This window comes from Zerene cesonia, chromosome Z, assembly GCF_012273895.1.
Source record: "Zerene cesonia ecotype Mississippi chromosome Z, Zerene_cesonia_1.1, whole genome shotgun sequence".
NCBI lineage: Eukaryota > Metazoa > Arthropoda > Insecta > Lepidoptera > Pieridae > Zerene > Zerene cesonia.
In genome coordinates, this window is record NC_052122.1 from 11,621,480 (window position 1) to 11,642,500 (window position 21,021).

Below are 21,021 nucleotides of genomic sequence, written 5' to 3' on the forward strand. Positions count from 1 at the left end.
TAGGTGTGGGTGTAAGTGTAGGTGTGGGTGTAGATCCCGGCAAACAATCACCTTTCCCGTCGTGCGCGGCGTGCGGCGCGTGTTTCGTCCGCGTCCGCTCGACGACGTTTTCGCGCGAGCCGCTCCAATACCGCTCCGACGTGCTGTTCGCGCGTTTACTCGACTTCTCCGACTCCCGCCGCCGCGACCGCGAGCTAGATCTCTTGTCGCGATCTGGGGAAACGTGTTGGATGTTAGAAAAATTATTATCCACATTTTTAAATTCCGTCTGGGACGTCATCATTACTGTAAATGAATTGATTTTGTTTCACGTAAACAAAACTGGCGTATTGTAGGTTATATGTATAGCAAAGCACAGCACAGATGCGGGCTGAAATCTAGTACATAGTTTACGACAAGTATATCGTGATAAAGTTTATTTGACAGTGGGCGACACAGATATTTTTAAGTAAATAGCTACATAAAATTAATTTATTGTTTGATTCAAAAACTTACCCTATTCAATTTATTAACTTTTTTTATTTGTATATATATATATATATAACCTGACACTCGCAATTTTCAAATCGAAGCAGTTAAAATATTATAAATTGCATGTATCGAAAGTAGAAGTTCCTATGATGATACTATATAATATTTCTATATTACAAATATTAAAAAAAAAAATCTACCAACCCATCCCTTTAAAATCTTTGAAAATTGCACTATATAATCTAAAAACCAAATGCGAAAAATTTGTCGTTTAGAGTATTCTATTATAGATAGAAAGTAGTTACATTGGCACTTATACAGCAAGCATATTTTAACATATATTTTTAATAGATTGACATTATCCAGACGATAAACATTATTTCATTGCACGATATTATCAAACATTCCGTTACTAGAAACAGATAAAAAATTCAGTTCACCGTAATAAAAGTGGCACATTTATATTTGCAAAAAAAACTCAACACCTCATAATTGTTTCAGCTCGATTATAATAGAAAATAGATCGTACAAAACACAAAAAAACTTTCTTTTTCACGGAAACCATTAACAAAAATTTTTTCATCATTTAACAACACGACCTTAATTACTATTTTATCGAAACTTAACAAAAATGACGCGATTATACGATACGCGATACCAACACTGGGCATTAGGGCAAACATCTAAGCGAAGGAACAGTTACGCACATTAAGCAAAATCATTTAGTACGTTTAAGCAGATTTTTAGATTATTTGAAACAGACTAACCTGCCATGTCAGGTGCTACAGTAATATTAAAGAGAAAGAGAGACATTATTGAGTTTTGCCAATAATAGACACAATTTAACGAGATCACAGCGTGGGTGGTTCAACAGGAGCGTACATCCGCGATCCAAGTGAGAAATCAACAACACATTTCTCTAATGTTAATGTTTTCACAACACACGTACCAATTAGAGGCAAGATTATAGAAATTACGACGAGTAGGTACCCGAGTATTACACTGACAACAAAGGAACTCGATTTTATGGAAAAGTCCAGCTTCGAGAAATCTTCAAGAATAAATAAATAGGCATGAGAAGTCAAATGCAACTATAAAATATTTTCAGAAAAAGAAAACATAACAAATAATTCCTACTTACTTAAAAATAATGCGAAACCAGCTCTGTCTATTTTTTTTTTCACCCTTAAACCTCTGAACATATAATTTGGTACAGATATAGTTTGAAACCCGAGAAAGGAAATGGGATAATTTTTATCGTGGAAATCGCTGTAACGGGAAGTATGTGGGGAAAACCCCGTAACTGTCCCTTTTTTTTCGCGGTAATAGCCGCGGGCGGAATGCTATAAATGCTATAACAGAACACTGATCCCGCGGCTTCACTCGTGTATTCACGCGCAAATAATATCCACCCTTTTCCTAAATGTCATATAGATACGACAGCTTTTTTCGTGTAAAACAGTGGCATACATTCAAAGCTTCGTCATTTTTTGATCCTCAAAGACGACCTAATATAAATGGAATCCTTAAGCTAAGAACATTAAACAAAATATCCTACCATTTTTCTCGTCACTCTCCACCATTTGAACAGAGATTTTAAACGAGTTCCACTTAAATGAACAATTTACTTTTCCTACAAGATCGAGGTATTTGTAAACCACGCCGAGTTCAGTTCATTACTGCCTCTGCTATCCCCGGGAATCCTCATTTATACTAGGTATTTTGCGAAGGGGGAATGTAACGATACAGTAAACAAATTACGAACCTACTATTGAAGGCATTGAATTCTAAATTTAGCTATTTCAAGTAGGGATGCAACGGTGACATATTTGACAAGGCCATGTCGATATCGAAGCGAGTCATACTTGCACATCTAGTGAACTACGCACGTTTCGGGTTCTAGTGATATATGATATTCAATTTTGTAAATTAGTCGATAGGAAGAATAAAAAGATACATCATGTTTTTCTCTTTGGGGTAGGGAAAGTTTCAGTTTTATAAGACAACGACACAGAAGTTTTTTTAAACAAAACAACACCTATAACACCTGTAACACGTATCAATTTTACATCCTACTATCCTACTAATCCTACTAATATTATAAATGCGAAAGTTCGTAAGAATGTGTGTTTGTTGCTCTCTCACGCAAAAACTACTGAACCGGTTGCAATGAAATTTGGTAAGTAGATAGCTGGACAACTGGAATAACATATAGGCAACTTTTTATCCCGATATTCCTTCGGGATACGGACTTACGCGGATGAAACCGCGGGGCGTAGCTAGTACATAATAATTCAGTTATGTTGTGTTGCTAAATGGCAACCAAAAATTATAATTTATTGCAAATCACAAACACTTCAAAGCTTTCGCTAATTGTTTGAACTCACAAAGGTCTCTCCCTCCTTCAATCGAAACACATAATTACGTACCACCGTCTATTATTATCGTATTTTTAGTATCGATATAAAAATGTCGCTATCCGCCACGGTACGTCCCTGCTTTAAACCTACGTATAACCTTATTATTGACCCCTGTTGGGTTTTTCCAGAGAAAATGAACTTGAAACTACTTAGTTTCGTATTAAAGAACTACGGGAATCTTCCATTGGTAGTTCCATGTACATCGCTGTGACTTAGTTTACAGCATATCATAGATGGAATTTCCACCCTAAATGTAAATAACATTTATTTAGTTGTATACTATAGAGTGGGATATAACTCAAATAAGCATAAATTATCGAAAAAGATCACTAACCCAATCAAACGTGTGAGCTGTTAACTTAAGCGGAGGTGGAAATATTTGTTTTAGGACTTCTCTCAAGGAAAAGTGGCTTATTGTTTTCTTTTAAATCAGATCGCAATGCGGTAGATATAAAAATTTTTTTTAGCTATAACTAAAACATTCTCGACGGAGTAAACACTTAAAACCGTTTTTATATATCAAGTAAATTGTATATAAAAATGTAACGATTTATGGTTCATTAGAACGGTTTATGAGCAGAAAATTATTTTCATGCAAATATTTATGTAACATCAGATAGATATGATAATTTTGAAAAGGTGTGTGGTATGTCATATCTACAATCAGTGTACAAGTATTCTAGGTATTCTACAAACGAATAAGCACGTTTAATTTCATAAATGATCAAAATACTGATACTGTCAACTTCAAACCAACAATAGTAGTTATCCAATACATAAGAAAAAAATTATCGTATTCAAATTTGTACGTGGCGAAGGCCTTCATGAATTTTTCCTGAGCTTTATCCCCTTCCCTTATTCAAGTTATTTGAAAACAAATGCCCGTTTATAAGCGAGTTCATTAACAATACCTTTCGATTATATTATTAATATATAGGATGAAGATCATTGTGGTATATTCCACATAAGGAGTGAATTTTTATTGGACCATTATGGGCCAACTAATTAACGACAGTTTGATACCATTTCGGTGTCAATTGCAGTGACTCTCAGCAAAGACATTCTTCATCAGTCAAGAACAATACGAAGAATTTAATCATATCATATGAAATTTAACATATTGGTACCTAATGCTATTAATGAGATACAGTTCGAGGTGCAGAGGATACTTTGTGCTTAGGTTTTATTATTCATGTATGTAGAATAGATAATTCAATCATATTACTTTAGTTATTTCGCTATTTTATTACATTAGTACCGACAAAAACTAAAAATGGCAAGACTTGTGATATAATGACGGATATATTACGTCACGTATAATATAAATTTTATTGTATAGAAAAGCGTGACGACTGGTAGATTTTTTGATATCTATTCAACGCTCATTATACCATATTGACAAGTTCAGAAAAAAAACTGAAAAGACTTAAGCTCGTATAATGAACATAGGGAGATATGAGTGGCACAAATTCACAAATTATGAATATGGTAAATAGGAGAAAAAAGGAAAAATGACGTTGAGAGACACATACTCGATACTTGTTTCTATCATCTAACAGAGACCAATCGAAAAGACTCGAATTAGAATACAAAGTTTCAGTTACATAAACAAGCAACTTGGTATGTATACAAACAAAAAAAGATCAAATCTACATTGAAAACGGCGAAACGCATACGGACAATGACTGAGAAGTTGATAAGGGCGAATAAAGCATACATAATTGCGCTCACCGTGGAATGCATTCGGTTGAGACAGGTCACAGTGTAAATCTTCCACCGATATAGTTCAACAGGTCACGTTGGAAAAGACAATCAATGAGGGAACTTGGCACGTGGCAGCGGACCGCCCGCAGTGGCCTGGAGAGAGAAGTGTCCGTAAAGTGCTGGAGACTGGGGAAGCGATAGTTATTGCGAGGACAGCAGGGCTCAATCTATAAATTTGTGCACTGTAACGTTACAGCAATGTTTTAGAATCGAACACGACGTATGTCAGTTTACCTAATTATGTTGCGAGTAGTAAATATTTACGTAATGACACAATCCGTGTAATACCCGGGCAGGCCCACGTAGTATAGGCGTAGCTATCGTCGTATCAGTTATATAGATGATACAGTGCCCCCGGGCTAACTTTTAGACTTCCTGTGGGCCAGCAAATAAATTTGATACAGGGTCTCCTAAGGCACGCTATACCAAATACTTCGCAGAATATTACCAGCATACGTTCACAACATATGATTAATCTTCAATGAGGTAGTTCAGCGTCCACCGCTACATATTTCCGAATTAAAACAAAAATAAAAAAATCAACAGTATTTTTTATCATTGTACTAACTGTATAGGATTTTACGTATCGATAAAGGTTTTTATATAATCCTTTTAGAATTTCGGTAGAATTTCGATAACAAACAAGTTGCTGAAAAGTTTACTATGCACCAGCGCTTATTCGTTTAATTTAATAAAATACATTCAAGAACCTGTCCTCGTTTTCCCCATTACTAAGTTCATAAATCTTAATTAAGTCTTAATCAAAAGATGGTCTAGAAGCGGCCGCCATATTAAATCCTAACTGCATTTATTCTCCCAGTCAAGGCAGGCTTTATGTCGCCAGCTGGAGGGAAATCGAAAACTCCCCCCGTCTTTATACAGAACAGAAATTCAATTTTACAGTGCAATAAGACTATTACATTGGAGCGCAAATAAGAGCATGACGTTTTATCATTTAAAGCCGATTAATTTACGATTCAAGCCATTCATGAGCGTGATATTTTAATCGTTAGCTATTGAGCGGCTACAGAAAAGTTGATTACCGCAGACAAAACCTCAGCAATCACAATAGGAAACTTCAATGCATCTGATTAAGAATTGTCACTACCATCAACGGTCATTCTGATGCCTGTCTGTTTTGATTTTGTCCGTGATTTGGATTTAAATAGATTTGGAAGTCTAATTCTACACTTTTTTAATTTGTAATTTTTATTCTATTGCAATTTAGAAATTTTATAAGCTTTATATAATATACAACAAATGGAGATAAAAGTATTAAATATTAAGTGAGATGTAAAAGACAAGTCGACAAGTATAAATTAAAAAATACTGAGTTGAACTAAGCTTTTCAGACGTGATGATTTTGAACACAACCAATCACAATTCTTACATATAAACGAGCGAAAGCATAATGAATAGAATTATTTATAAACAAAGGCAACAACACAATTTTTTTTTAAGAAAATATTGGACGAAATCGATAAACAAGAAAATGCTACAAGTGTGTATATATATAATTACAAATTATATACCACTTACGCAGCTCAGCTCAGCACAGCAGTTTTGGTTAACTTTTTAGTGGACGTTATTTGAATTTTTACTAAACGCGACGACCACTCTGTTATAATAAAGACATCCTTATATATTGGCTGACAATAATCATAACACGAAACATATAATATCCGGTTCCATGCAATAACCATTTTGTATCGAATTTTCTTTACAATGGGTATAATCCGACAACGTAGATTGTAAAAAAAATTGTATTTATAGAAAAATATATACTATTTTTTATGACATAATTTCGAATGCAAAAAACATTGAAATCATTTCATTAGGTCCTTAAAAGGATTAGAAAAATTCAAAAATAAATCAAATTTTCAGACAGTTTGTGAGAAAAGACTCAGCATAGTCTTTATCCTGGATATCTCTGGAGCGGGTGAAGCCCGAGGCGGAATGGTAGTATACCTTAAATATCCAATAGGCAATTAAACACAATAAGATTCCTAACTCGTTTTGTTCACTTTCCTTATAGCACGAGACTAAATTTTCTTGTGCTCGTTGTGAATTTTTTTTTTTAAACATAAACTAGTATCATCCCTATAAATATGAAGTTAAGAAGACTTTCTTATTTCGAACACTTTTAAAGGAGTTTTAATAGAAAGCTACTTAACGATATTACAAGGCGTTATTTCAATAGACCGCTTTTCAGGTTGAAAAATTGCTAGAAAGTTACGAGTCGGAAGCGACCTACTTAGATTATATCCAAGATCAAAGGTACTGAGTCCTAGGAAGGTATTCAAGTAAAAAATTACATTTATGATATTTTAAAAATATAATCCGTGTCAACACTTGCAACTCTGTATTAAAAATCATGCATAGACGAATTTTCTTATATAGATAACAGATCTTTAAAACACACAAACATACACACGGATTACGATGAGGGTTGCTTTAATAGCTAAGAGTCAAGAGAAGTAGAGAGTAAGAGAAAGAGAGAAAGGCTAAAGAAGAAGATTGATATGTGTATGCCACCGTAAAATTGTACACACCGTTAGATAACAAGATCCATCTCGCAAGATTATGCATGCAACTTAAAGTAATATTGTTCTTAAACCATAATGTGAATATATCACACTTAGTACTATGCCAAAAGCTTACTTTTCCCAAAACTTCATAATGTACAGGTTGCGAGTCGAGGGATCTTAGTGTGACATGTACAACATGTATAATTGCACCCGGTCGGAGCCGAGGCGCAATAATGGATGCAATGTAATTAGATCAACCTTCAGATCGAAATTACCATCATTTCACATTGACCTTTATGCATATGCTGGTATGACAATGAAAGGTTAATGCTGACATGGATAAACTAGCTGGATGACCAGGTAGTATACGTTAGAATATTTTATATGTCAATTAAAATAAGATTATGCAACTAAATAAAAAATACGCCTACCACATATATAATTTATGAAATGAAAAGTAATATCAAACAGTTGGTCTGTAGAAATGATTAAATGACTAGCTTATTAAACTTATTCATTTTGAGAAGTCCAAAACGATATTTTTGTTCAATTATAAAGATAAGGAAAAAGAACCTAAACGTTCTTTCCTCCTTTAGATCCCTAGAAAAGTAGCTATATGAGTAATAATCCTTGCTTAGTTCTAAGTTGATTCCCACAAAATACGATAATAGTGCGACATTAAATAGTGCACCTTTCAGATCCTTCAACGATAACAAATATTAAACCAAGTTACCCATTAACCAAACAAGTAAATAAGTGATATACTCACTGCTTCTGGATGATGATGATGAATACGTAGTCTGTTGTTCTTTGGATGAATTTTTCCTCGAGTCCCATTCCTTGGGTTTCTCCCACTGTGACACTTCAAGCTCACTGTTATAGTAATATTTCTTGCCCGAAGAACTAATGTGTTCCGACCACTCACTAGAGGGCGCACTCGAGGGGGGCGCACTCCTCTTATAATATTTGCTACTCGAATTTACACTACTGTTCATTCCACTAGTCCTTTTTTTCTCAGATTCACATCGTTCGTGATTGTTCTTCTCCCGTTCACTCTCTTTACTGCGTTTCTCCTTCGGCGATCTGACATCTGAAATTTGACAGATTGTTATATTTGTATTTTGTTGAATACAGAGTTCTGTTGAATGTAAATGAATGATCTGAGTTGTCCGTGACGGAAATTAATACACAATTTGTAATTTACTTAGTAAAATCAAGTTGTTTATTTGTTATTAAATGATTTTTGTGGACATATAACAAGTGCAATTCTCTACTTCAATTATTAAATAATCACATTCATATGTAGGTGAAAGAGAAATAAGCAGGCTATGAATAGCAGTGTCATTAATATTTCAGATGATGAAAATTGTTTTCAGCAGAATATTTTATGGCTTCAATAAAATTACTTTAAAACCTTTTCATACACGGTTTACAAACAAAAAATATCAGCAAGGATCTTACCTGCCTATATTGTGTTGTTACTTTCTAAATTATAATTTAAAAAAAAAAAGTTTGAAAATGCCACTAAAAACACAATTGCATTGGCTTGGCAATTACTTTCTATATATTGAAATAAAATTTCGCATGGTGTCTTGCCTTTATAACAATCGAAATATAAGAATGTTTTCTTCAAAATACATACAAAAACAACTTATAAAGTGGAAATATATCACAGAACAAAATTTCATACTTTTTTAAGTTCCTATATTCTAAATATTTTTTTTGTTGAAGATCTTTATCTTACATATCTTTATGCAGTAATCTGGAAAGTTTCTAACTTTAACAGTTAGAAGACCACAATATCATTGCATACACATTTTTATTTTTATCACATCATATAATGAAGACGAAATAAAAAAGGTAGAATTTAATAATTACAATCAACCCAAAAAGGTTCAAATAGCATTTTGATCATAATGATTATGAGGTAGATAAAAAGGCTTATGAAATCTCAATTTACCCTATAAACTAGGGAAAATAATTTGTTGATAACATGTGTTGCTTTTAAAATAAAGTTACAAATTTCGCATTTGCGTTATTTTGGAATAATTTCTTTTTAATGGGGAAATTAATTAATATAATTTAAATACTATAATATACTATAATATGCCAATAAATAAATTGAAAATCCATCAGTTGCCTGGATGAAATGTTATAGCCATAAGGCCGGCAATTATATACAAAATCCTATGTAACTTTTAATTATTTTTTTACTATTGTTTATGTATTCAATGAAGTGTAAACAAATAGAAAATTCATTATTACTATAACTTCTATTGAACTGATTTATTCTATAGATAATCAATGTATATACATATAACAATACTTTCATTAAGTATAAAATTCATCAAGTTATTTAAGGTGTGATAAATCAAAATGAATTCGAGAAAGGTGCTCTATTATGATATAGACTACAGATGGTAAAAAATATACTAAGAATGTGACATATTAGACATAGACATACATTTATTCACACACAACAACTAACAAAAAAGACATATTATTGGTAGATATCTAAATAGGATGTAAAAAAAAATATTATGAGATATTAGAAAAGTAAAATTAGTTTTGGTAAAAGTGTATTTTCAATATATCCATAAACATTTATTGATAATAAAATTATCTTAGTCCAAATTTCTATAATATCAAAACTTGAATTCAAACAAATGTATTATTTATGTTTTAATATTTCTTTTTTTTTACACAATTAATAAAATGTTGCTTCCAAATATTATTTTTCCAAGTACATACACTAATACATTGAATTTCCTTTCATGCCATTAAATAATTATTTATTATTTTTAATAGAATTAATACAGGTCACAAGCACATTTATTTTACAAAATACTAGTAAAGAAATAAAAGAAAATGATTCATATTGTGTATTTCCAAGATATTGTTTGTTGTGATTGTTTGATGATAAACAAATTTGTTTTGGAAATAATATTTAGGTTTTTAAAGAAAGTCAATAAAATTACCTGTGTACTTATTCCTAGAGGATTTGTAGTCTCTGTCTCTCTCCTTTTCTGAACCTTTCTGCATGTAGGAATTTCTAGATGTGACATATCCTCGTTCATCAACCATGTGGTAGTGGTGGTGTGAGTGGCCAGAGTGTCCCATGTGCCCGTGGGACATGTTCCCATTGGGGGATCGGAGTGGTGTGTACCGGTCAGATGATCCATACTCATTAGCTCTCTTCGAATTATATTTCTGTGTCGAAAACATGTTTTAACACTATTATCACTGTCTATATTCAAAAAACAGTCAATTGTGTGTACGAAATACACTAAATATAATTATGTTAACACTAACTGAGATGTGTCAAAACTTTCTGTTACAAAACTTTGTTGTGGTGAAAATCATCGAAATAACTTTACAAAGGACAGAAGTGAGGAACGTAAGTTTGATGTATTTAGAAATATAACACAAAAACATGAATTTATTTTACTAATGGTATTATTAGGTCGCGTATAAATAAGTTAAATTTTCGTCGACGATTGTAGCTATCCATAGAGCGTTCGTCCCATCAATATAATATTATGAATTATTTAGAACGAACTTCAAGTGGTTAGGAGTAGGAAAAGAATGGGCGCAATGTGTTATTACGTCGAGTAGTACCTAAACGAACTCAGTACTTCAGTGCTTAGAAATCGTACAAACTTAACAACTTTTACTATAATAATTTTCTCCTTTAACTCACCTGATATGGATGGGCCTGATGCTTCTCAAAGTACCTGAAATCAGACAAAAACATTTAATATTCTCATCTGAGTTACAGTAAAACTCAATCGGCGACCGCCATCTACAGATTGCTAGGTTTAATCATAAAAAGTTTACCGTACCCATCGCTTATTCGGTGAGGTTTCCTTGCATGCATTACCATCAATGCAAAAATACGATTTTTACGGCCTCAGTAATAAAATTTAAACAGAGACCACTGTCATTAAAACAGATTTACAGGAGGCCGTGATATATCTTGATGGACGCCATGTCACATTCGAGACACTCAAGAGAGAGTCGATAGAGACGCGAAAGAGATAAAAACTACACCAACGACGAGAGTGTAGAGGAACGACGAGGACATCCGACATCTGTTTAGTTTTGTCTATGAAAAATAAATTTGATTAGCTAATTTCTGAATATTGGATTTAAAAAAGCTTAAAATGTTTAAATAATTGTAAAATAATATATTAAAGTATATATAAAAGCAACGCATCCACTTATAACTAGTATTTATTGATATCATAAACATAATTTGTCAGTACTCTGTACATTATTACTGCACATTGTTACGTTATTACTTGGGTTATAATTATTAATGATAATAAATTATAATAGTAATATTTTTTTAAATTTAAAAAATAAATATTTATTTCTTTAAAATATGTAGTTGAATATTTTATGCAATCTTGAATATTATGAAAGACTAGTCTAAGTTGACAATTTCACATAGTATTACATTTCAAATTTAATTCAGATATTTTATACAAATGATCAAAGACTTGGTATAAATTAACATCACTAGAGCCAAGATACAGTATATATGAGGATAACCCATTCATCTATGTTTGCTTAGCCTTCATGACACACTCAATTGGTGTTAACGTGGTGGTGAAAGTTACTTAATATGTGTGCATAAATAAAATTTGAGTGAAATACATGAATGCATAATATTTTGATTTTAAATTTGCCTGATCTAACTTTTCGTTCGTATAGAAAAAAAAATCGTCAATATACGAACAGGAGTCAATATGAAATTTTTGTGATGTATGAAGTATTTAAAAATGTCTATTTTCCTTTAAAAGACATATCAAATGGCACTTCATTTAACTACATACTCGCAAATTTACTTCCTTATCCTGTGGTTATCTACATGTGTCTCCATTTTTTTTCTCGTAAAATAAGGCCGACAACTTGAGCTTTGGACTGCACTGTTTAAAATTTTGTTAGATCTCCGCAATGGTTTGTGGTTTTCACGTGATTGTGTGAAATGAAAAAACTGAGTAGATAGTAATTACCCATTTTTTTGTTAAGGTGTTATTAGGTGTGTAAATAATTAAACATTTATTGGGTACTGTCTCTACCAGATGTTCCATGTTAGATATTAATTTGAATTTATTCATTTAATTATTCTTACACATTCCAAAGAAGCCTTCAAAGAAGGAACCTTAACGTTAGGTACGTTCTTTGACGTTTCCTTATAAATATTAGTCTCTTTATCCAAGAAATATTATGAAACTTGAGTCAGGACGAAGGTTTATAATACATGTTCCGTTTTGACTATTTAGTAATCTGTGACTTCTCTATCTTTGGAGTCATTCGTTCAGACATTCGTATGTGGAGAAGTGGGAGCATACCCGTATTATTATACTACTCTTTGAGTGGGAGTCATATCTTATTTAGAGTTGGTAACCCTGACGTCATTTAGGAATTAGAACGACATTACTGTAGACAGTAGAGTGTAGAATCGAAAATATAGTAAAGTTAACCTAAATCGCAGTTGTTAGTTACTAGTAAGGTATATTAGAAACAAAAAAATAATAATGGCGAGGCCGGTGGACTTAGAGTTAAAAAGAGCATTTGGTGAACTCCATGTGAAAATGCTTGAAACGAGTAAGAAAATACAAGTAATTGATACCCAAATTGAAGTTCTGAAACAAGTCATGCGACATGTAGATATCACTCAACGGGAAATCAGTACTTTACCACCTGACACAAAAACTTACGATTGCGTTGGGAGGAGTTTCTTTTTAATTAATCTGGAGGAGGTTAAAACAAACCTTGCGAACAAGGTTACTCAATTCAACACGCGTACCGCAGAACTCGAAGAGAATAAGCAGTATTTAGAAAAAAATCTAAAAGAAAGCGAAGATAACATCAGGGAAATGGTGCAACAGAGAAAGGAACAGGGTGAAAAGTAAACATAATAATTTTCAGCATCAAGTTCTTATCATTTGGCCATTACATTTGAGGCAGATACACAACAACAAAACTGAATATTTCCTTTAACTAATCATGGAATAACAAAATGAAATTGAAATGATTGTACTGACAAGCTTCCGAATTCCAACGGGGTTTCTAAATTCAGAGCTCCTTTTTCTAGGTATATTAAAAAATTATGCCTCAACTTCTGTTATTTCTACTCTCATTGCTTATAATTTTAGTTAATAATACTTACTTAAATTTGTAAATTATTTATTAATAAAATCTACTTTAGAAATTATTTGTATTATCATTTTTAAATTAAAACATCTGTTAAGACCAATAAGTGGATAAATCCTTTATTAACCTTTTGCAACATATACTTAAATTGTATCATATAACAAAGTAAACTAGATTAAATTCTACACATTGTAAGCATAATTGTAAAAAAAATGATGAAGGAAATAAAACCTTTTACCTATTGATGTAAATGCAAGTTTCTGAGGAATTTTGTTAATCATAAACTTGTACAATCATAACATATAGAAAAAGTGTATATAGAAATGTTATAATAAACAAAAAAAATTTGGCTATGAGATTCGATACTTATTTGCTTGATTTATCTTCTGGGTCAACTAGACACTTTACATTACTTGCCAGATGGATCAAATCTCCTCATTACAATGGATTCCACAATTTATTGTAAAGCACTAGTGAACATTTCATTTTTGTGATGCACAAAACTAGAGTTGCCTAATCTTTATCAAAGTTTAGTATTTAAAGATCAAATGTCTTATATACGAACGACATATCTTATGCTTTATTCGAAAAATATTTCCCATCTCATCCTTCGAAAATGGGTCATTAAAAAGCAGTGTTTTAAATTGTTAATAAATAGTTAAATTGTTTACATCTGACTGGTAATAGTGCATAAACAATACATTACTATACTCAACTATTGTATATAGAAATTTAATCTACAAGAATAATATGAATCATGTTTTTGAAGCAATAGTTGCAACATTTCCAATTTTCATTTTCCAAACATCTGATATAATGCCACTTAGTTAAAAAAAATAAAAGCTTGTACTATAAATCTAGACCAGTGATTAAACTACTTAAATATAATTTTAAAATAAATATTAAACACCGAGATATCACGCCATGTTTTCTCACTATTGGGGAATTAACCAATTTTATGGTGAAGACTGTAGATGATAAAATATTTTTATGAATCAACAACATTTAAAAATATGATATCTATATGTTTATCAACACAAACTCACTGAAGTTATATTCCTATTCGAATTAACACACCAAAACACGTAATTTACTATAATCATCAAATATGGATTGTCATAAAAGTCACTACAATAAAATATACATTTGGAATTAAACTAGAAATTGTGGTTAATACTTTACTACAACGGGATTCAAAATTTGGGTCATAAAATTTGCACAAATACATAATGCATTCCCTGCATAATGTAAGGTGAAGTTAAATATTCTGAAGCACATTGAAAATCTTTATTTTCATTTTTACACAGAAAAGTATTTTCATAGTTTCTTACATCAAGTCTTAACACTAAGATCCAGTGAATTAAAATATTATTCAAATTATTCTTATATAGCGAAAGTATAATTATATATTTAATAAAACGTGATTTTAAACAATTATTAAATATTTACACAACAAGGAAAAAGAAAATGTAAACATAAAATTTTAATTAATAATAACAGATACATGATGTGACCTTAATAAGCAATAAGTAAATTAAAGCTAAAAGCTTAGAAGCAATTTATAATTATTTATTTATTATAATTATCATAGTCAAATAAAATTATTAAAAAATTACTACTGATATTGCATGGCCTGCTCAAGAGTGAGAACATTGCATAAAAAAAGTTAACTATAAATGCTAGATATGCTAACAAAATGTACAAGTAAAATAAAAATAACTTTCCTATAGCTACTTTCAGACACAAAAATGCTACGAACTGTTTTGTTCACATTTAATAATATTTATTTATTTAATAATTTACTATATAATAATGTTGAAACTGACAGCAAACTACACATTGGGTTTAACATTGACTTGCTTCAATATTAACTTGAGAATATCTTTCAAAATGGACCTAAGAGGGATTTATGCTTGTAATGCTAACATCAATAATTTTAATATAACACGAACATAGAAGATTCCACAGACATAAATATTATGCGTCAAAGATAAAATTGTCATGATGTAGAACAGCGATCGTTATATTATTATGAAACATTCATAAAGTTCACAAAAATGTATGGCAAACCTACAAACAATTCAATTATTCCGATAACATCCTGAGCATTCTGGGTCGTAACACGTATAAGTCCACTGGCTTTGAGGTTGGCCGTAAAGCCAATATTATATCCACGAGGATCTGTTGATGGAGTCGTACGGCTGCCGCACGCCGAGCGGTGGTGGATAAGTCGGTGGGTAGAGCCCCATGATCTGTGCGCCGGTCTGTCGCTGCAACTCCTCCTGATAGCGCTGTATGTACTGCTGGTACAGGGGCGACGATGTCTCTGTTCCCACAAACGGATATCCAGCCCGCACCTGAGAGTGGGCGATGAACGGGAACGAACTCGCACTGTGATTCGTATTTTGATGCGCTGGCTTCACCAACTTTTCAGCATTTGCCTCGTTATTCCTCTGTTGATGAGCAACTGCGGCCATATAATTTGCAGCCATCAATTGACTTGTACTGTTTCGGAAATCGTCAATCGAAAATCCGGTGTTTTCTCCATACATTCCGCTTAGGGCCATGTTCGTTGATGCTCCAAAATTAAACGCAGTTGTGGGCATTATACTCGTCTTCACAGATGTTAATACGTCGTTACCACAAGATGTCGGATGTTGGTAAGTTTGTGCGGTGGGAAGTGTCTGCTTAGAGTCTGTCGTCCTTTTCCTTTTCGGTTTTGTTTTAGTATCGATTTGAGCATTCGCAGGCGTAGTTGTATTTTTGTATATTATATTATTATCCTTGCTCATTGACACCGCGGGTTGTGAATAAATGTTGCTATGAGAAACAGTTGTGTTCACGTCAGATACTAGACTTTTGTTGAACATATGTGCCATTTGAAACGTTTTGTCATGGTACAAGGACGATGTAGTGGTAGCAAAACTGGATAAATAGCGCTCGTCGTTAGAATATCTCTCCAACATTTGAGGAATATTAGGCAAGTTTCGAAGAGAATCAATTGGAAGGGTAGAATGTGTGCTGTAAGGAGTTTTGTAAGGGATAGAGGAGACAAGAGGATGATTTTGAGCCAGTTTTTCTGCTTTCTGAGCCTTAGCCATTGCGTCAATATTTTTAGCAATAGTATCATCAGCACTCGGTGTAACAATTGCATTATCAGGCTTATGCATTGCCCGGGGATTAGGAATCCTCAGTTCAGATGGAATATTCTGAGACAACTCAGGTGTTCGTTGGTTGCTTAGTCGTGGCATATTTGCATAGTTATTATACTGCTGATGTTGCATATTCTTATAATTTAAGGCTGCTGAAGAGTCAACCTTGTTCTTTTCTTCATTATTTACGGTATAAGCAGAAGAGTAGTCCGATGGTAGGATATCTTGCTTACGCATTTGGTTGGTGTTCTTCCAGTTTCCATAATCCAAGGCAGTAGAAGATGCTATGTTATTGGCATATAATTTTTTATTTGCCAATTCAATATCGTTGAGTGAAAAATTACTTATCACTTGACCAGATGGTAGGTCATATTGATTTTGATGAGCATGTGCTATATTTTGATTAATACTCATATCAACATGCTGTCGCTCATGCGAATGCGCTGGAGTCATGTTGCATGTAGTTATATTGGGTTTGGATAACGGCTTCGGTAACTGTTGGCTGTTAATGCCGAGATTAATAGCAATCGCTTCTATCTCATAACCCTTATGTGCTTGAGTGGATGATTTTGTATCGCGACTAAGATATTCCACTTCGCGAGTGTCCGTACTATTCCTTCTGTCTTCTGAATTAAAGTATCCCATATTAACCATGTCCACAGCGTCCTTTTTAGTCATTCCGAGTGGTTTGGTTAAGTCGACATTGTTCATGTCACGTTTATTTGCATGCGCTGGTTCATTATTTTCATAAACAGGCTTCCGGATATCGTACTGCTGCCTCTCTGTATATTCAGGCGGGCGCATGTCCCTTGAATTGTTCAATTTTGCCATTTGAGATCTTTCACTCAAAGCAAGAGCTATATCGTCCACTGACGGAGCGGACATAACAATATTATTGACTTGTGAGATTTTAGCATAGTCATTCTTTTGTGGTTCTGGTTCTTTATGTTGAATAACTTTGTCGTGTTGAATTTGCTCAGGTTCGTTGTAAGTACGCTTCTTCACTGGGAACAATGAAGGTTTCGGATCTTGCATCTGAGTGGCATTTTGATTAGTAAGGGAATTAGCCGTCGGCTGTGGTGAAATTTGGGGTTGAGAATAATTTGTTTGCACAGGTGAATATTGTGCTGAAGATGGAGAGTACGGGCTATTAAAATGACTTGGATACATTTCAGGCGCCACTGAGGTGTAATCATCATTGGTTCTAGTCGGTTTGTTAATAGCTGTAGCTTTAGCTGAATCATAGTAAGGGGGCGCGTTTTGAGTATATGTTGGTAGGGGGGATTTGTTATGATCAATGAAATAGTTTGGAGTCGCGGAACCAGGTGCGGTAGATGACGAAGCATATACATGTTGTGGATATGGGGAATATGGTGACTGTGGAGCCTCGCGAGGACTGCAACTTTTATCAGGACTACTCTTAAGAGATGTTGTATCTTGGTAGAAGCCAGCTCGGACTGTGCCGTTAATTATGGGATATGTGATCTTTTGGAAGTCATCATTACGAGGAGAAGCCGGAGATCTTAATAGTGGAGAAGTGTGCGACATTTGATGTCGCGGTGAATCTAAATCTTGACTGAACGACGATCGTTCAGAAACAGAACTGCCTGTGCTTGTCCTTCTTTGACGAGGCGTTGCCGACATGCTGGGATGAGGGCTATCCCCTCCATCAGGGTTCGGTGAATTGGGATCATTGGGAGAGTCAAATTTAACTGTGCCCACTCTAGGACTAGATTTTATTTCATTATTTTCAACGGGTTTCTCTTCATTTTCAGTTTCTTCCGTCTTTTTCTTAGTAGTAGCAACGGGGGCGGTAGTTTTGGGCGCTCCAAACGCTTTGAACCAGGCGCTTAAGTTTGGTGTTGCCTTTTCCTGGCTAGGCTTCATCACGAATGGTGGTTCAGTTTCTACTTCGGCATCTTTTTTGTTACAGACAGCAGGCGTTTTTTCTGGTTCCTTTTCAATAATAATCTCGGGTACTTTTATGTCTCCTTCAGTTTCAGTAGCTTTAGAAGCAGTTTTCTGTTCTCTTTCATTTTCATCTTTACAAAAGTTATGATCATCGGTGATGAGCGTAAAATCAACAGTCGGTAATACCGATCCCAGACTAAGTTTTGGGCTTGGTTCTTCATCCTTTGACTCACGATTTTTATTGGCTTGGCCGGATTGATCAGTATCGTCGGATTTATCAGCGGTTTTATTGGCAAGATTAGTCAATAAATTGCCCTTGCTTTTTCCGGGTTGAAGCCTATCAATAGTTCTCTGTATTTCACGTCGTTTAACCAGTTTTGGTTCACGAGACGAGTGTCGTTTTTTAGACGCATCCTTTCGACTAGCGAGAGATCGCTCTCCTTGCGACAGTTCGTCATCTTGACGACTGCAACTGTCTTGTTCTTCAGTAGAGACTGTAGGGGCAGGGCTATCGCAAGGGGAGCTTACAGTGGATGCCTTTGGTGCTTCATCAAGCCATTTACTGATATCTTTCACAGCTTCTTCTAACGCCTCAGATGCAGATTCATTTTTAGCTGAACTCTTCTTAACTAACTTTTTATTTGTGCATTTTCCTTTGACACTCTCAAGTGGTTCATCATCAGAGCACTCATCATCACTATTCTCTTCTTTATAGTCCCGTTTCTTTTCCACCCGCCTGGTACTGCGCGGAGTAAACAGACTAGCAAATAGTGATGTATCTTTGTATTTCTCATTTTTAGCTTTCAATTTTTCAATTGTTTCACGTAACTTTTGATTCTTTTCTTTTTCTGGAATATTAAGATTTTGCTTTTGCTTGTCACTTTTTTGCTTGTAATCAAATAGCGATTCCCACACATCTTTGGCTGCATGACGCCGCCTTTCCTTGATTTTATCATATTTATCTTTGAGGAATTCACATTCAGCATGATGTTTTGAAGTTGCAGGTTGATCATAGTCCATCTTGTCAAATTCAGCTTTGCTAGCTTCAGGTTTGTCCAGTTCTGTAGGAGAAGGCGAGGGAGTGTGTATCGAGGGTAAGGGGCTGGCACTGCGACTTCTATTCGAGCTTGACACTGACTCTTGGGAGTCACTACGCTTTAAAACCTCAGGTGGCTCTGGTTCTGGATCTTGATGTTTACTCTTTTTCTTCTTTTGCCTCGACTTTTTGCCCTCCTTGTCTTTATTTTTACCGTGCTTTTGTTTTTTGCTATGTTTGCTCTTCGATCCATGTTGTTTATTCTTCTTGTGGTTTTTGGAATGTTTTCCATGTCGGTGGTGGTGGCCCTTGCGTTTTTTCTTGCCTTTATCTTTGTGAGATTCTTTAGACATTTTGTCGTCAGCTTCTTTGTCTTCTTCATCTTTGCCCTTGTCAGCTTCATCCTGAGCATCGTTAATGTCATCTTTTTCTAGATTTTCTGGTTCATCATCTTCACATTTCTCCTTCTTTATATCAGAGGTGCTTGATTTTGGCTCTGTAAGAGAGAAATATTTATTAAATTGACTTATTATGAAACATAACGGAAATGAAGCCCGTTAATAAAACATAAAACAAAAATTTCAGTAGTTCCAGAGATTAGAACATTCAAACAAACTTTCACATTTATAATATTAGTGTGATATATCTAGAGGAGCAAAAACAAAAAGTATAAATACCTGCATCTTCAGAGTGTGACTTTTGTTTTTTTCTCTTCCCCGGGGCCTGCCTGGCTGGCGAATCACTTGCTTTGCGCTTCTGCCGCCGCGTTGGGGTTGGCAGCTGGTATTCCACTGCTATTTCTTCATCAGAAGATGAAACTCGGTAAATGTACTTCTCGGTGAGACGGTCGAACGCCGCTTGGAGGTTGTCCACCATTGCTGTGTATTCTGCAGTGAAGTTAATTGCTTATAATATGTTTATGTAAACTAAGGTGTCGAGAAGGGTGCTAAAGACGTGCACTTGCAGAAAATAATTTTGTTAACAACGTTTTTAATCTTAATTAACCCCAAAAATCAAGCAAACATTATCTTTATCAATTATTATACTAAATAAGTATAATAAAGAGTATGTTTATAATTAAAGTTACAAATTTAATCACATAAAAATTATTATAAATACATCTGACCACATCAATGACCCTATCTTACCATTATCATGTCCATTGTACAATCTACAATTATTGACAATGAGTTTGAAGTCAGCTTTGAAAGAGGAGAAATCGGTATAGAAGCCGCTGTCCAGCCTCTCTTCCATCTTATGTAAGTCCATTGGCCGCCTGATCACCGTGTAGTAGTTGGGAGCGTACTCTTCTTCCACGGGATCCAGGAATGGCCAAGCATCCTCGTGATTGGTCAGCTGCTCCAGTACTTTGTACATGTCAATCTGGATGTCTTCATCAGTTTGACTGAATCTGTAATAGGGGGGTGTTTTTAATGTACAATTATACCCCAAGTATGTTAAGGGTATGAGTATGTATTAATCCTGGTTTGATATGTTGGTGGAATGGTTGAAAACCTACTTTTTCTTGATTGTGCGAATACTTTCCACCAAACTTTTCAAATAAATTTACCCCAACT

The 21,021-nt window shown here is 34.1% G+C and overlaps 3 protein-coding genes across 3 annotated transcripts in view; 1 reads left to right on the top strand and 2 right to left on the bottom strand.

Moving 5' to 3' along the window:
• The window catches only part of LOC119835916 (WW domain-containing adapter protein with coiled-coil homolog), a 19,697-nt gene extending 8,490 nt beyond the window's left edge, over positions 1-11,207 (bottom strand). The window contains exons 1-5 of the mRNA XM_038361043.1: positions 11,026-11,207; positions 10,884-10,917; positions 10,162-10,393; positions 7,953-8,273; positions 52-213 (exon numbers count right to left, since the gene is read on the bottom strand). Coding sequence (XP_038216971.1) covers positions 52-213; positions 7,953-8,273; positions 10,162-10,393; positions 10,884-10,917; positions 11,026-11,066 — 790 coding nt within the window. The 5' untranslated portion in view covers positions 11,067-11,207. The remainder of the gene's footprint in view (positions 1-51; positions 214-7,952; positions 8,274-10,161; positions 10,394-10,883; positions 10,918-11,025) is intronic.
• Positions 11,208-12,589: 1,382 nt separating this feature from the next.
• LOC119835851 (prefoldin subunit 1) lies at positions 12,590-13,199 on the top strand. Its single transcript, XM_038360888.1, has one exon. The coding sequence runs from the start codon at positions 12,727-12,729 to the stop codon at positions 13,102-13,104; it is 378 nt and encodes a 125-aa protein (XP_038216816.1). The 5' UTR covers positions 12,590-12,726; the 3' UTR covers positions 13,105-13,199.
• A 239-nt stretch (positions 13,200-13,438) lies between these two features.
• The window catches only part of LOC119835850, a 15,941-nt gene continuing 8,358 nt past the window's right edge, over positions 13,439-21,021 (bottom strand). Inside the window, exons 8-10 of the mRNA XM_038360887.1 lie at positions 20,593-20,855; positions 20,122-20,331; positions 13,439-19,940 (exon numbers count right to left, since the gene is read on the bottom strand). Coding sequence (XP_038216815.1) covers positions 15,511-19,940; positions 20,122-20,331; positions 20,593-20,855 — 4,903 coding nt within the window. The 3' untranslated portion in view covers positions 13,439-15,510. The remainder of the gene's footprint in view (positions 19,941-20,121; positions 20,332-20,592; positions 20,856-21,021) is intronic.